Source organism: Apodemus sylvaticus, chromosome 2 (assembly GCF_947179515.1).
Source record: "Apodemus sylvaticus chromosome 2, mApoSyl1.1, whole genome shotgun sequence".
Lineage (NCBI taxonomy): Eukaryota > Metazoa > Chordata > Mammalia > Rodentia > Muridae > Apodemus > Apodemus sylvaticus.
In genome coordinates, this window is record NC_067473.1 from 41865666 (window position 1) to 41878517 (window position 12852).

General features: G+C 38.0%; 1 protein-coding gene across 2 annotated transcripts in view; it reads right to left on the reverse strand.

Annotated features, from left to right (window-relative positions):
• The window catches only part of Asz1 (ankyrin repeat, SAM and basic leucine zipper domain containing 1), a 47646-nt gene that overhangs the window by 18171 nt on the left and 16623 nt on the right, over positions 1-12852 (reverse strand). For both annotated transcript variants that reach the window (XM_052173277.1, XM_052173278.1), the window contains exons 5-7: positions 1593-1704; positions 946-1080; positions 214-338 (exon numbers count right to left, since the gene is read on the reverse strand). In XM_052173277.1, coding sequence (XP_052029237.1) covers positions 214-338; positions 946-1080; positions 1593-1704 — 372 coding nt within the window. The remainder of the gene's footprint in view (positions 1-213; positions 339-945; positions 1081-1592; positions 1705-12852) is intronic.

A 12852-nucleotide genomic window follows, 5' to 3' on the forward strand; every position in this document is an offset into this window, starting at 1 on the left:
ATATATTAAAGTGAGAGTTAGTTAAGTAAATAACTAAATGAAACTCTTCTAAACTCTGGAGAACAAGGCATCTAAAATCCAAACATTTCGATATGGCATTTTAAAATGCTTATTAAAGTTTAAAATATCACATATCTTATATAACTTGCCAAATGTACTATAAGTAATAAAACATACATTTCATATGCATTCTGTTAAGCTCAAATATATTACCTAAATATGTGATCTTTTTCTTTATCAGAATCTGTGGCCAACAGTTTACAAATGGTTTCTTCTTTGGTTAGCTGCTGAAGTTTTCCTTCCAATGGATTTAGAGTCAGAGAAAGAAAGTTGAAGATCTGAAAAAAGTTCCACATTAATTATTATTATCCTTTACACTGAAAAGAAGTGAACATATTATTTATTCTGTTTAGAAGGAAAATTCTAACAAGATAAATGGTTCAAAGATTCATAATGCTTTATCCTGAAAAAAAAAACTTTTATAAAATCAAGTAAATACTTCCTTAACCTAAAATAATAATAAAAGTATACCAATTCAGAAATTCAAAATTCAAGGATAGCGATTAATATTTTCCAGATGAGATAGAGCATTTAAACAATTATTTATAAATAGTAAGGCAATCCTTGCTGTAGCAGCAGCTAGCATGAGTATTGTATACACAGACCCTAAGTGTGCATCTCAAAGCAGTCTATGGCTATTATAGTGTCATGTCTAGGGACAGAATAAGGGTTTGCCATCTTTTCACATCACTTAAATGACTATAATATCAATGCTTTGATTTAAAAATGAATATTCTAACAAAGAAGAGTTTTATTGCCTGCTTGGAGAATAAAAATTCAAGTAATCAATAATTGCTCAAAATGCTATTGTTATATTTAGAAACTGTGACAACATAAAAATTGTACATGATAAAATGATGACATAGAAAGTTCACAGGTGAATACCTCGAGATGTTTATTTCTTTTTGCAATCTCGCTTGGTGTCCTTCCATCTTTGGTCTGTAGCATTTTATTAGCTCCAAGTTCAAGCAACTTCAGAATTACATTTTTATGACCCTGCCGCGCTGCCCATGTTAAGGCCTGTAAGTGTGGGAAAGAAGACTGTTTAAAAAGGGCTTCATGTGAGACAGATAAGAAATATTTTCACCGGTATTTATGGCACAGTAAAAAGGAGAGCATAGTTAATTAGCAGAGTGATGCAATCTCCTCATTGCACAATATAAAGTAAACATATGTCCAGCTGTACTTACAGACTTTACTGAACCAAACACTGTTTTGCGCAGTTAAGTACTGTCATGGAATAAAGAACTTATCTGCCACTACAGATGTTTTCTATAAAAGAATTTGTGTGCGCTTTCCTGAGGCCTGGTTTTGTTGTGTGTTGCAGCCTCTTTTATCAAGGGTCAAAGAGTTCCTTCCTCTGTAAGCTCTGCCCATCACAGTGTTCTCACCCAGCCCACGTCTTCTATGACTTTAACTCTTAGATGGTAAACATCAACCAAACCAAACTAGCCATTTGTGTAGGTTCTTAGTATAATAGCAAAGTATCAATGTCTCAGGAATAGAAGCCAACACTGAAAAGCATTTCTCACAGTATAACCATTCTCATCCTGGGCGTTAACTTCTGCTCCATGAGCAACAAGTAGAGCAACCACCTGAGTATGACCATCTCGGGCAGCATACATGATTGGAGTCATAAGTCTCCTACAGAGGAAGAGCAAAGAAACACACGTTCATGTTACTGCTAGATTATTGACATTATCGTCAATAATGTTTTAAGAGAAAAGAGAAGGCAACAAGAGCTTTTAATGAGGCAAGCAATTTTTAAAAACATAATTGAGTATCACAGGTCTACCAACCACACTCCAGACCCCATGCCCAGATAGCCAACACAAATTCAACTCTATTTTTTGTATGTACCTTCTGTTTTGATATTTTGTCTCATTGGTTATTTTGACCTTTGGTTTTGTTCTGGATGGGGGTGGGGGGGGAGGGAGAAAACAGACACACACACACACACACACACACACAGAGAGAGAGAGAGAGAGAGAGAGAGAGAGAGAGAGAGAGAGAGAGAGAGACAGAGACAGAGACAGAGGAGAAGAAGAAGAGGAGGAGGAGGAGGAGGGAGGGAAGGAGGGAGAGAGGTGGTGTGTTGAGCCAGAAAATAAAGCATGAAGTTGAATGGGGAGAATCTTGGAGGAGTCAGAGAAGGAGAAAAGAATATGATCAAAATATACTATATGTAAAATATTTTAAAATTACAAAGTTTAACCTGTAGTAATTAAGTACCAAATACTTACACCATACCTCATAGTGAAGAAATGCACACATGTATTTAAGTAATCCCTATTTTCTAATATGAGTAATAAGTTTACACCTTGCCCTAGAATCTAATCAGAGAGCCCATTTTGCTTATGCTGAGAATCCAGAGATGGAAGACACAGATAAGGTCCCCATCTCACTGGATCGGCTCATGCCTTAGTCTAGTCTATTATCATCCTATTTTAGTTTAGGATAGCATTTTATTTTGAGTGAGAGCATACTGTAATTCAGAAAGAGATCAAACCATTCATTTGCCAAATGTTTCTTGAGTTTTTTTCTGGGAGATATTAGTGGTTTCTCTATAACTTATCACTTCCTCATGTTAGAGATTCAATCCATCTACTCCTGGAATTTAGTTTCTGGGGCTATTCAAAGGAGACTAGAATAATTCTATTTGCTGTACATGAGTGGAATGTAAATATAATCTGTCTTAAGGGAGATCTGACATTCTGGGCCCAGTACTTTGGAGTCACCCACATTATCTGACTTATATATGAACAACTTCAGAGATGAATAACATATGGAAAGATGCCATATTTTGACCTGAAGTTAGTGTTTCTATTTACATCACTTATGTTATAAACAAACAGGATCTCTCTAAATAAGGTTATTAGCTGGAGATGGTCCTTAATGTGATGTCTTCACAGAAATGAGTTTAGCAAAACCACTAACCCTTGTTTCTTTTTCTTGTCTAGATTTTCAATCTGAATGTTACATGTTTAAGTTCCAGGAGGCAGTATTTTCTATGTTATATTTAGAGCTTATGTAATCATGATTTTTTTAAAAGCAGTTTTTCCTATTCTCCTTTAGCAATTTTGTGTACCACAAAAACTCTGTCAATTATTTACCCAGATCTTGGAAAGAATTCTTCTCTATTTTGTCTCTAGGCATCGTTCTCATTGTTGAAATAGATTTAATGCAGAAATACATGCAGATTATCAACACTAAGCATATTTTGCAGTAGGTCTACTGGTTCCCTCTAGTGGTCAGTATAATCGCCAGAATTAGTTTGAATTAAATGGATGAGGACCTGGACCAGACAATGTGTCCTGTGAGAAATGGCAGTAGTGTCCCTGATGAGGAAAACAGTTTTCATTTGTGTGTGTGTGTATGTGTGTCTCAAAGTATTTTATCTGCACTCTTAGATGATGAACGACTAGATACATATTAACCATCACACTCAGAAATACATATGGCACAAACATTTTCTCATGGAAGCAAAAAATCCTTTACTATTTAGTTAATGTACATGGCTATTCCTGGGCATTAGTGATTTAAGGGCAGCACATCTACCTTCTATTTTTTCCTGAAACCTTTTCTTTACATATAACCCTGGTCTTTCCTGAGCTCAGCTTTCTAGAAGCTTATTAGACAGACAGTAGAACTGACAATGTTCTTCATGGTTTGTATATATTTGCTTTCCAGATTCCTTTTCTATTACCTGTTGTGTTATATTCTAGACAATTTCTTCACACCTACCCTCTAACCCACTTAGCTATTCTCAGCACTGGCTCACAAGTATAGCTAGACTTAACTTTATGACACAGTCACTTTCGTACTTTGTTGTCGTTGTCTCACAAGGCCTATCTGCTACTCTGAGGCAGCACATCCCTTGCATTCCTCAGAGCCAGAAGGCCCTTTTAATGGTTTCCTAGTTTTCCCTTTCCTAGTCTAAGTCACTTTTCTTGGATTTGCTGTCCCTGTTTAATTGTTGGATGCCGCTCTTCTCTGGATTTTAATGTCTACATACCCTGTTTTCTGGCCTATTGTCACGATCCAGTAAAACACAGAAGACTCAAATCAAATGCCCTGCCCTTGTATGACAGTAATGCAGATTTTAGGGATTGCCCAGTTTCCTATCGTTTTTCAGGGCAGAAACATTCCTTATTTTTTAAATAGAACTTTTATTTTTTATATTTATTTATTGCTTTAAGCAGAATATTAAAATATTTTAGTTATTTGTTATTTAAATTTGCTGTGGAAGGTCAAGGCATATTCTCGCCTTAATATGTTGAGGTCATAAAGCTATTTTTGCCCAAGGTATTGGCATTAGTCAGATTTTCTTCTAGAAATTTTACAATTTTTCATACGGTTGACACAATTCTCTTGGTCCTCTGAATAAACGATTTAATTTTACAAAATTATATAAAAACCCTTGTAAATGCTTTCTTCTTAGCAAAGAAATGAGTCAATTGATTCAGTCTTATGCAAATGAGTCAATTGATTCAGTCTTATGCAATGTAATTTAAAATTGTCCTGATTTAGGTCCTTCACTTTTCGTTTACACTTATCTCTACACATTTATGTTTGCTCTCTAGAGTGGGAGCTATGACACCACTGTACTTTCAAGATAGTTTGAAAACTGGAGATCACCTGGATCTTTCACATTAGCATTAGAAAATAATATCACTTTATTTCTATTATTTACAATAGTTTCTGAGTTGATTGTTTTGGATTTACCAAGTGTAAAGCTAATAAAATCTTAACATTATAATTTTGTTAACTCTTTCATAACTGGAAACAAATGGCTAATTGCTTTACCCGAAGCAACACAATTTAATGGCTTAGGTCAGAGTTCACCACTCTTCCTGTGGAAGACAACAAAGTAAATCCCTTATTCTTTGTGAGCACACATACATGTGCCATTCAATTGTTATTACAGCGTGAAAATTGCCACAGATGAAACATGAATGAAAGAGCTTTCTGTAGAAGGAAACTAGAATTCAGTGTTCTGACATAGTCCTGGAGGTCAGCTGACTTCAGAGTCAGAGTCTAAGTAGTAAAGTCAGCTACCCTAGTTCCAAAGCTAGCCTGTGTGCACTGTATCATAAAAAAAAAATTGTTCTGAAACTTAAGTCTGACTTTCTAGCTATTTCATTTCAATAAAATTTCCACTAGAGGGCAACAAAACTCAACTTTATGGGAATATTCATTCCTGATGATGTACCTACCACTTTGTATTATGAATCAAATTGGTTTATCTTCAGATACATAGTTTATGGACATTTAAGTATGTATTTACAAGTATAGGCAGATGACTGATGAAATAAGCATGGCTTTGGCAATGATAAAGTGCTAGGAACCGGACATCCACTACCAGGAATGAAGTAGTTTTAGATCAACATTAGGAGGGGCGGGTGTGCTATAATATGTTGGAAGGTTGGTGTAGTCTGGATGTAGTTTTAGTATTCACTAAAACACATTCAAGTGTTGCAAGCTGGTCTCCATCTCCAGGGAAGATTTGTGAAACCTTTCAGTAGTGGGGCATTGTGAGAGGTCCTCTGGTTAACTGCGGAAAGTACTTGAAGATGGTCACGGTATTCTTGTGAGAATCATGTTAAGTTTCATGGAGACTGTTAACCTTGAGCTAGGCCATATGCATACACTGGCTTCTAGTTTGAGATGAGATTTCTGCTGGCATGTGATATTCCTCCATCTCTGTTTGTTATTAACTATATATATAGACCCTTATAGAACTAAACTATTATGGAGTTGCCACATCTTCAAATCTGTATGCATGTGAAACTCATAACTATAGATGTGAATAATGTTCTAGGAAAAAGAAAATATTAACTTAGAGCGCTGAACTCCAGGGCGGGGAAAGTTGTCAGAAACTGGGATTTCTGAAACATGTACACATATACTTCCCTTTTATAGTTCTAAAAAATTCTACCTGATTCATGTGGAGGCAGAGAGGCAAAACTAAGGCTTCCAGACCATGATACTATATTGTCTCCCAAAGTTTTTCTTTGAGGCCATTCCTATTTCCTGGGTGGCACTGGTATATCGCTGTATTGGTCAGTCTTCTCCATGCAACCCACAAAACTTGAAATTTGATTCTGGTAAAGAAAGCACTGACAATTTCAAGAATCAAGAATGTGGGCTTGAGTACTTCCCTAGTAAGATGATGGATTAGAAGACCCATCAGTGAGACTTGGTGAAAAACAAAATAATAAACCATAGCTTCCATCCTACCCAAGACAACAGCTGAAAACAAATTTATTATGGTAGGTGATAGCTCTACAGGGAAGCAGGAGCAACAGAAGGAGGAAGGAGGAAGGAGGAAGGAGGAAGGAGGAAGGAGGAAGGAGGAAGGAGGAAGGAGGAAGGAGGAAGGAGGAAGGAGGAAGGAGGAGCCATGGCCTGCACTCAGCTGTGATGAGACTTCATGCAGTCAGTGGGAACTACCAGGAAAGTTTGTCCATCCTTCCCATGCCCATCCCACTGTAAGAACAGTTAGCTGGACAGACCAAGGGTTGGACCCCACCTTTACCCTGGCAATGAGATGGCAGGTCAATGCCATCTGTGTGCCTGAAGGCTGAAGAATCTAAAGAAGATATTCTCGCTGGGGTTACGAGGAACTGCCAGAAACCCCGCTCCCTCTCCATCTCCTTAATTGAACAGCCAGAGAAAGGATAATTGTAGAGGTGCTACCTAGGTCTGGATAAACCATGGGTAGAAAGGCAGGTGATGAGTGTAGGCTATAGAGCCTACAGCTGAAGAATGATTCTCGTATGTACCTCTTCTGAGGTCAGCAGGGATCACCAGCATGATTTACCACTCTCCTCCCCTGTACACCTGGTGTGTCTAACTGGAACCAGGAGCTGTGGAGATGCAGACAGAGGGCTGCACATTGTGGATGCTCATCAGTAGAGCTTTGGCAGTGGCTGCTTAAGTGTAGCTTGCAGGGCACCTCGAAGGGCTCCTTATTGCTTACAGGAAGAACAGCATAGGAACTGAGAACTACACTGCTGATCTGAGTTGTGCCAGAAACACAATGCAAAGATGATCTGCTTAAACTCCCCTGGGCACTGTACACTTACAGATCTGCATTCACAGGTTTGGACCACAATTGCATACTGTACCTCCCCACCCTCAGTATTGTGTACTCCATGATGCATCACACGGAGGGAAGGGATCCAAAACCCATCCTGGAGGAAGAAACATTGTGGAATCACACTTCATAATCCACTGTACTTTCAATTTCACTTTGTCTTTTTATGTTAGTTTTAATTATTTTAACTTCCCCTGTGTACAGATATTACCTAAAGGTCTTGTTTTAGTTGTTATATCTCCTGCTAAGATTCTATGCTCCTTTTGGAGGTCTCTATCATTTACTCACTGCTATTCTCCCTACATACACCTCGTATCTTTTCCTCCGCAGTCAAACTTCATTTCCTTCTTTTTTTCTTCTGAATCATAACTGTGCAAAGGTTTAATAATGCCTAAGCTCTGTGGGTACTAGCTGACACTTTAAATTCTGTTGACACCAATTTCTCCTTTCCATCCAATTTAACTCCCTTAACTTTCTTCTCAGTTATTGTAATACTAATCCTATCCTCACCTACTCTGCTTCTGTCCACCTCTACCCTTAGTAAACAATGTCTCAGTACACAACACTGTCCTCTTCCTGCATCCCTCTCATAGTCACTGAAATGAAATGACTGTTAAACTGATTGCAACAATATTCACACAGTGGGTCCATCTACCACTGCAGTTGGCGCTGCCTGTCATATACTAGTGTGAGAGCAGAGCAGGCGATCACATCCAGTTCCCTAGCTTCTGCACTATGCTCCTTAACTTTGTCATATACTTTGTCCCAGTAGAACATTACAAATACTTCAACTGAGAGAATAAAACTGATACAAAAACAGACCAATTAAATAACTTCAGATGCACAACAAACCCCAGAACATAAATAAAAGAAACATGAAATAAATGAAGTATGATGCCTCTAAACATATCTATTCCACAGCCACGAAGCAGATTCAGAGAAGCAGAGCAGATGAACTCTCATACAAAGAGGTCAAAGGGATACTTATAAGACAGCTTAGCAAAATCATAGAGGATACAAATAATTTCTTAAATGAATTCAAAGAGAATACAAATAAATAGCTGAGTGAAATAAGGAAGCCAATATGGGATATGAAAGAGGAATTCAAAAGAGAGAAGATAAAATTTTGGAAAAAATAAAACTGAGCTTTCAGAAATGCAAACATCAGTAAGCCAATGGTTTCAATGAGAATGCCCTTCAGAGTCTCAAATACTAGAATGTTTGGTCCCCAGTTGGTGTAACTGTTTGGGAAGGATGGTATGTCATGGGGGATGGGCATGGAAGTTTCAAAAGCCTATGCCATTCCCAGTTATCCCTCTCTCCTTCCCCTCTCTGTCTGAATTGTGTTGGTAGATCAGATAGAGATCAGCTATTGATCTAGCTCCAAGCTGGCCTGTCTGCCTGTCTGCCTGCTGCCGTGTATCCACCATGATCATCAGCCTCATCTGAAAACTGTTAGCCACAAGAAACTCTTTAAGTTGCCTCTGTCATGGTGTCTCTTTACAGAAATAGAAAAGTAACTAAGACAGCCACAAACCACCACAACCACGACCACCTCCACCTCCACCACTACCACCACCACCACCACCACCACCACCACCACCACCACCACCACCACCACCAAAGCAAAACAAAAATCCCCAAACCTACACAGTAGAAAGCTTCTCTTATACCAGGAGTTACTTGCAAGAGAGTATCAGGGATGGAGGATAAGACACGATAGATTTTGAGATGGCTATCAAGATAAAACAATGTACAAAATAATATATGAAACCAATGAGACACCATTAAAGGACAAAAGTTATGAATCATGGGGATGAACAAAGAGAACATCAGATTAGAGGCATAAATGATACATCAAAAAAGATCATATACGAAAAATTGAGAACAAGAGAATGAGCTGCCCTTCCAGGACTCAAGAGGTATTACACTACTGAACAGGCCAGACAGGAAAAGAACTACCCCATCCTCTATTCTAGTTAAAATGCAAAGCATAGAGGACAAAAATATGTAAGACAGAAGAACCAATTACAGACAGAGGTGAATATATCAGAGTTACAGTAGATCCAAAGACAGGAACCCTAAGAGCCTGGACAAGATGGATGCATCCCAAGCATTGAAGGGCCAGCCCAGACAGCCATGTGTTATAGCTGAAGGAAGAAACACTTCCATAGTAAGAACAAACTCAAGGAATTCATCGTCGTTAAATCTGAAGGGAGAGGGAGGGAGGTAAGGAGAGAGAGGGAGGGAGGGAGGGAGAGAGGGAGAGAGGGAGGGAGGGAGAGAGAGAGAATTCCATCAAAACATTATATTTTTCTTAGTAGCCTATGGAAATTAAAATTATTCTGCAGTAGGATATAGAACAAGTTTTAGTGAATAGAGGAAAACTTAAATAATTTATTATGTTATATCTGACAATGGATTAGAACTAGAAATCATCAGTAAAGAAACTGAATACATACAAACTTACTGAGATTGAACAATACTCTACTGGATGATGAGATTGGTTATCAAAAAATCAAGTAGGAAAATGAGACTAAAACTGTCTTAGTTAGGGTTTCTATTACTATGGCAAAACACCATGACCTAAAGCAACTTGGGGAGTTAAAGATTTATTTGGCTTATATATTCTGGGTCACAGTCTATTACAGGAAGCCAAGGCAGAAACTTGAGGCAGGAACCTACTGGTAGGAACTAAAGCAGAGCCATGAAGGAACATTGCTCACAGGTTTCCTCCTATGGCTTTCTCCTATAACTCAGGACCAAGGACCCAGGAGCAACACTATCTATCCCATGTGTGCTAGGCCCTCCCACATCACAAAAATGCAACAAAGGCTTGAGCACAGGTCAATCTAATGGAGGCATTTCTTCAACTGAAATTCTCTTCTTCTAGATGACTATAGCTTGTGTCAATGTGATAAAAAAAACTAACCAATAGACTATACCAAATCCTATGGGATGCAATAAAAGCATTTCTAAGAAGAAAGTTTTATAGCTCCAAATGCCTACATTAAAACATTCAAAGTGATATCAAATACTCAACTTAATGATATACCTCTAGGCCTGGTAAAAACAAGAACAAACCAAAAAGATGGAAATCAATAGATGTAAAGAAATAATTAAGAATATGGCCAAAATTAATAAAATGGGAACAAGAAACACAAAACTCAGTGAAACAAAGGGTTCTTTGAAGCCTCAAAGCAAGGATATGGATGATACAAATAAATAAAAGACAAAAGTGATACCATTACTACAGATATCAACCAAACTCATAAAATTATTAAGATATACCTTAAAAGCATATTATTACTCTAAACTGAAAAAAGTAAAAGAAATAGATGAATTTCTAGATGTAGTTGATATATTGAAATTATCAAATGAGAATACAAATCACATCAAATGCAAGTAAGGATACAGATAAAGAGAAACCATATATACTATACGTTTGCTGGCATTCTAAACTAGCCTAGACACGGCGGAGGTGAGTACACAGATTTCTCAAAAAAAAAAACAAAAAAACAAAAAAAAAAAAACAAAAAAACAGAACCAAACAACCACCACCACCACCAAAACCCCTAAAACTCTATCACATGGCCGAATTAACCCATGCCTGAGTACGCCCAGCGAACCCTAAGGTCTCCCACAGATACTTGCACAGGTTACTTTATTGCTGCTCTCTAACAAATGGAGCTAGTGTAGATGTGATCAACAGATGGCCTTTTAAGGAAAATTATACTACAGATAAAATGCCATTTTTAGCAGTAAAACAAAAATAAAAAAGTCATTAGAACTCATGGGCACAGTTCTGAGTGAAATAAAGAAGAGTCAGGAAAATATTGCATATTTTCTTTTATACAAAGACTTCAGATGTAAGGTGTGTGTGTGTCTGTGTTGTGTGCATTACAGGAAGGACCGTGGAAGAGGAAGACAAAATCTTAACAAAGGCAGATAGCAGAAAGTGAAGGTATCCATACACAGGACAGCAGCTGAGAGACTACTCAGGGAAGGAGGGGCAGCGAGCTGTGGGTAGTGGGGAAGAGAGATGGGTGAGGACAAGATGCAATGATACATTTTATTTTTCTGTTTCCTAAACTTAAACGACATGTGTGTTTCCTAAGGGGACTTCAGAATAAGACAGAACCAGATGTGAAGAAGACTCTCAGCATTCCTATTTGTTCTTCCTAAAGGAAGAATGGCTCAGGCAGGCCACCCTGGTTTGAGGTGACACTGGTAAAGATTGTAAGTTTTATGAGAGATGCTGAGACCCAGCTGAGTCACCTCAATACCCTATTTCATTAAAATGATCTGTCCTTCTTCTAAGAAAACTATTAAGTATGTTCGTTGGGAGAAACTATTTTCTGGAGAACTAATACAAATACTTATAGAAAATATATGTAGTAAAAATTTCTAGAACCTCTCAGAGACAGAAACAAGTGGGCAAAACCCTAAGCACGCAACAAAATAGTCTTTTAAAAAATCAGAAATAAACTTTAGAATAATTTTGATTGATAGTGTGTGTGTGTTTGTGTGTGTGTGTGTACACATGTATGTGTAAAGTACAGAGGTATTGTTTTTCAGGAGCCTTTTTGATGACACATGCTCTCTGGCTGAAATCTGGGCCCCCAAGTATGCTAAGAAAGGTATCCAGTGAGTCCCAGGCAACTGCCTGTGTCCACTCCCTCTGTGCTGGGCTTCAATCCCAGGCTGCCATGCCTAGCACTTAGGAGGTGTGCTGGAGACTGAATTCAGGCCTCTGTACTTTAAGCAGCAAGCACTTATCAACTAAGCTACTTCCCCAGAGCACTAATTTTTATGTTTAAGAAAAAAGTAGCCAGAGGCAAATGGATCTCTTGAGTTTGAGTCCAGCCTAGTCTACAGAGTGAGTTCCAGGAAAGCCAAGGTTACAGAGAAAAACTGTCTCTACACCCTCTGACCCCCTCCCAAACAACAACAACAAGAAGCCCCAAAAAAACAAAAAAGAGAAAGTAACATTTGTCTTTTGCTTGTTTGTTTTCCATTTTGGTGGAGTTTTGTTGTTTTTTTGTTTGGTTTTTGAAAGAGAGAGGGAGAAGGGGAGAGAGGTGTGAGGGAGGGAGGGAGGGAGGGAAGGAAGAGAGGAGGGAGGAAAAAAGGGAGAGACAGAGAGAGAATGCAAATAACAAAGTCAGTGGGTAGGGAAGTGGGTAGGGTTTAGGAGGAGTTGGGGAAAGAGAAAACATGATCAATATTGAGTATGATAAAATTTTTCAATAAAAGAAGAAAATCTAAAAGAAAAATTTAGAGACATGAACATTTAGTAATAAAGTACTCAGAAATTATAAAATTAAAAATAATATAATAAGTTAATAGATAAACTTAATAGCACATGTACCAACTTAGAACAGATTTAGTAATAAGGAAAATATAGCAGGAGAGAACATCCATTGTAAAATGTGGAAGAGAAAAAAGGAGGAATCAAAAGGAAAGAGTTTTAGTAAGCAAAAAGGATATGGAGTGATGGTCTAAATCCCAATCACAGTGAAGAGAATAAAAGACAGTATCTTACCAACTGATAAGTTCCCAACACTAATAAAAAGACTTAGAGAAGTCTGCTGCCCATAGTGACAGATGAGCTGCTCTGCCCTGCTCAAAAAATACTTTTTCTCTCCTGGAGAAAGAGTGTGGGAAGGACAGGAAATTAGTATCTTGTGGCA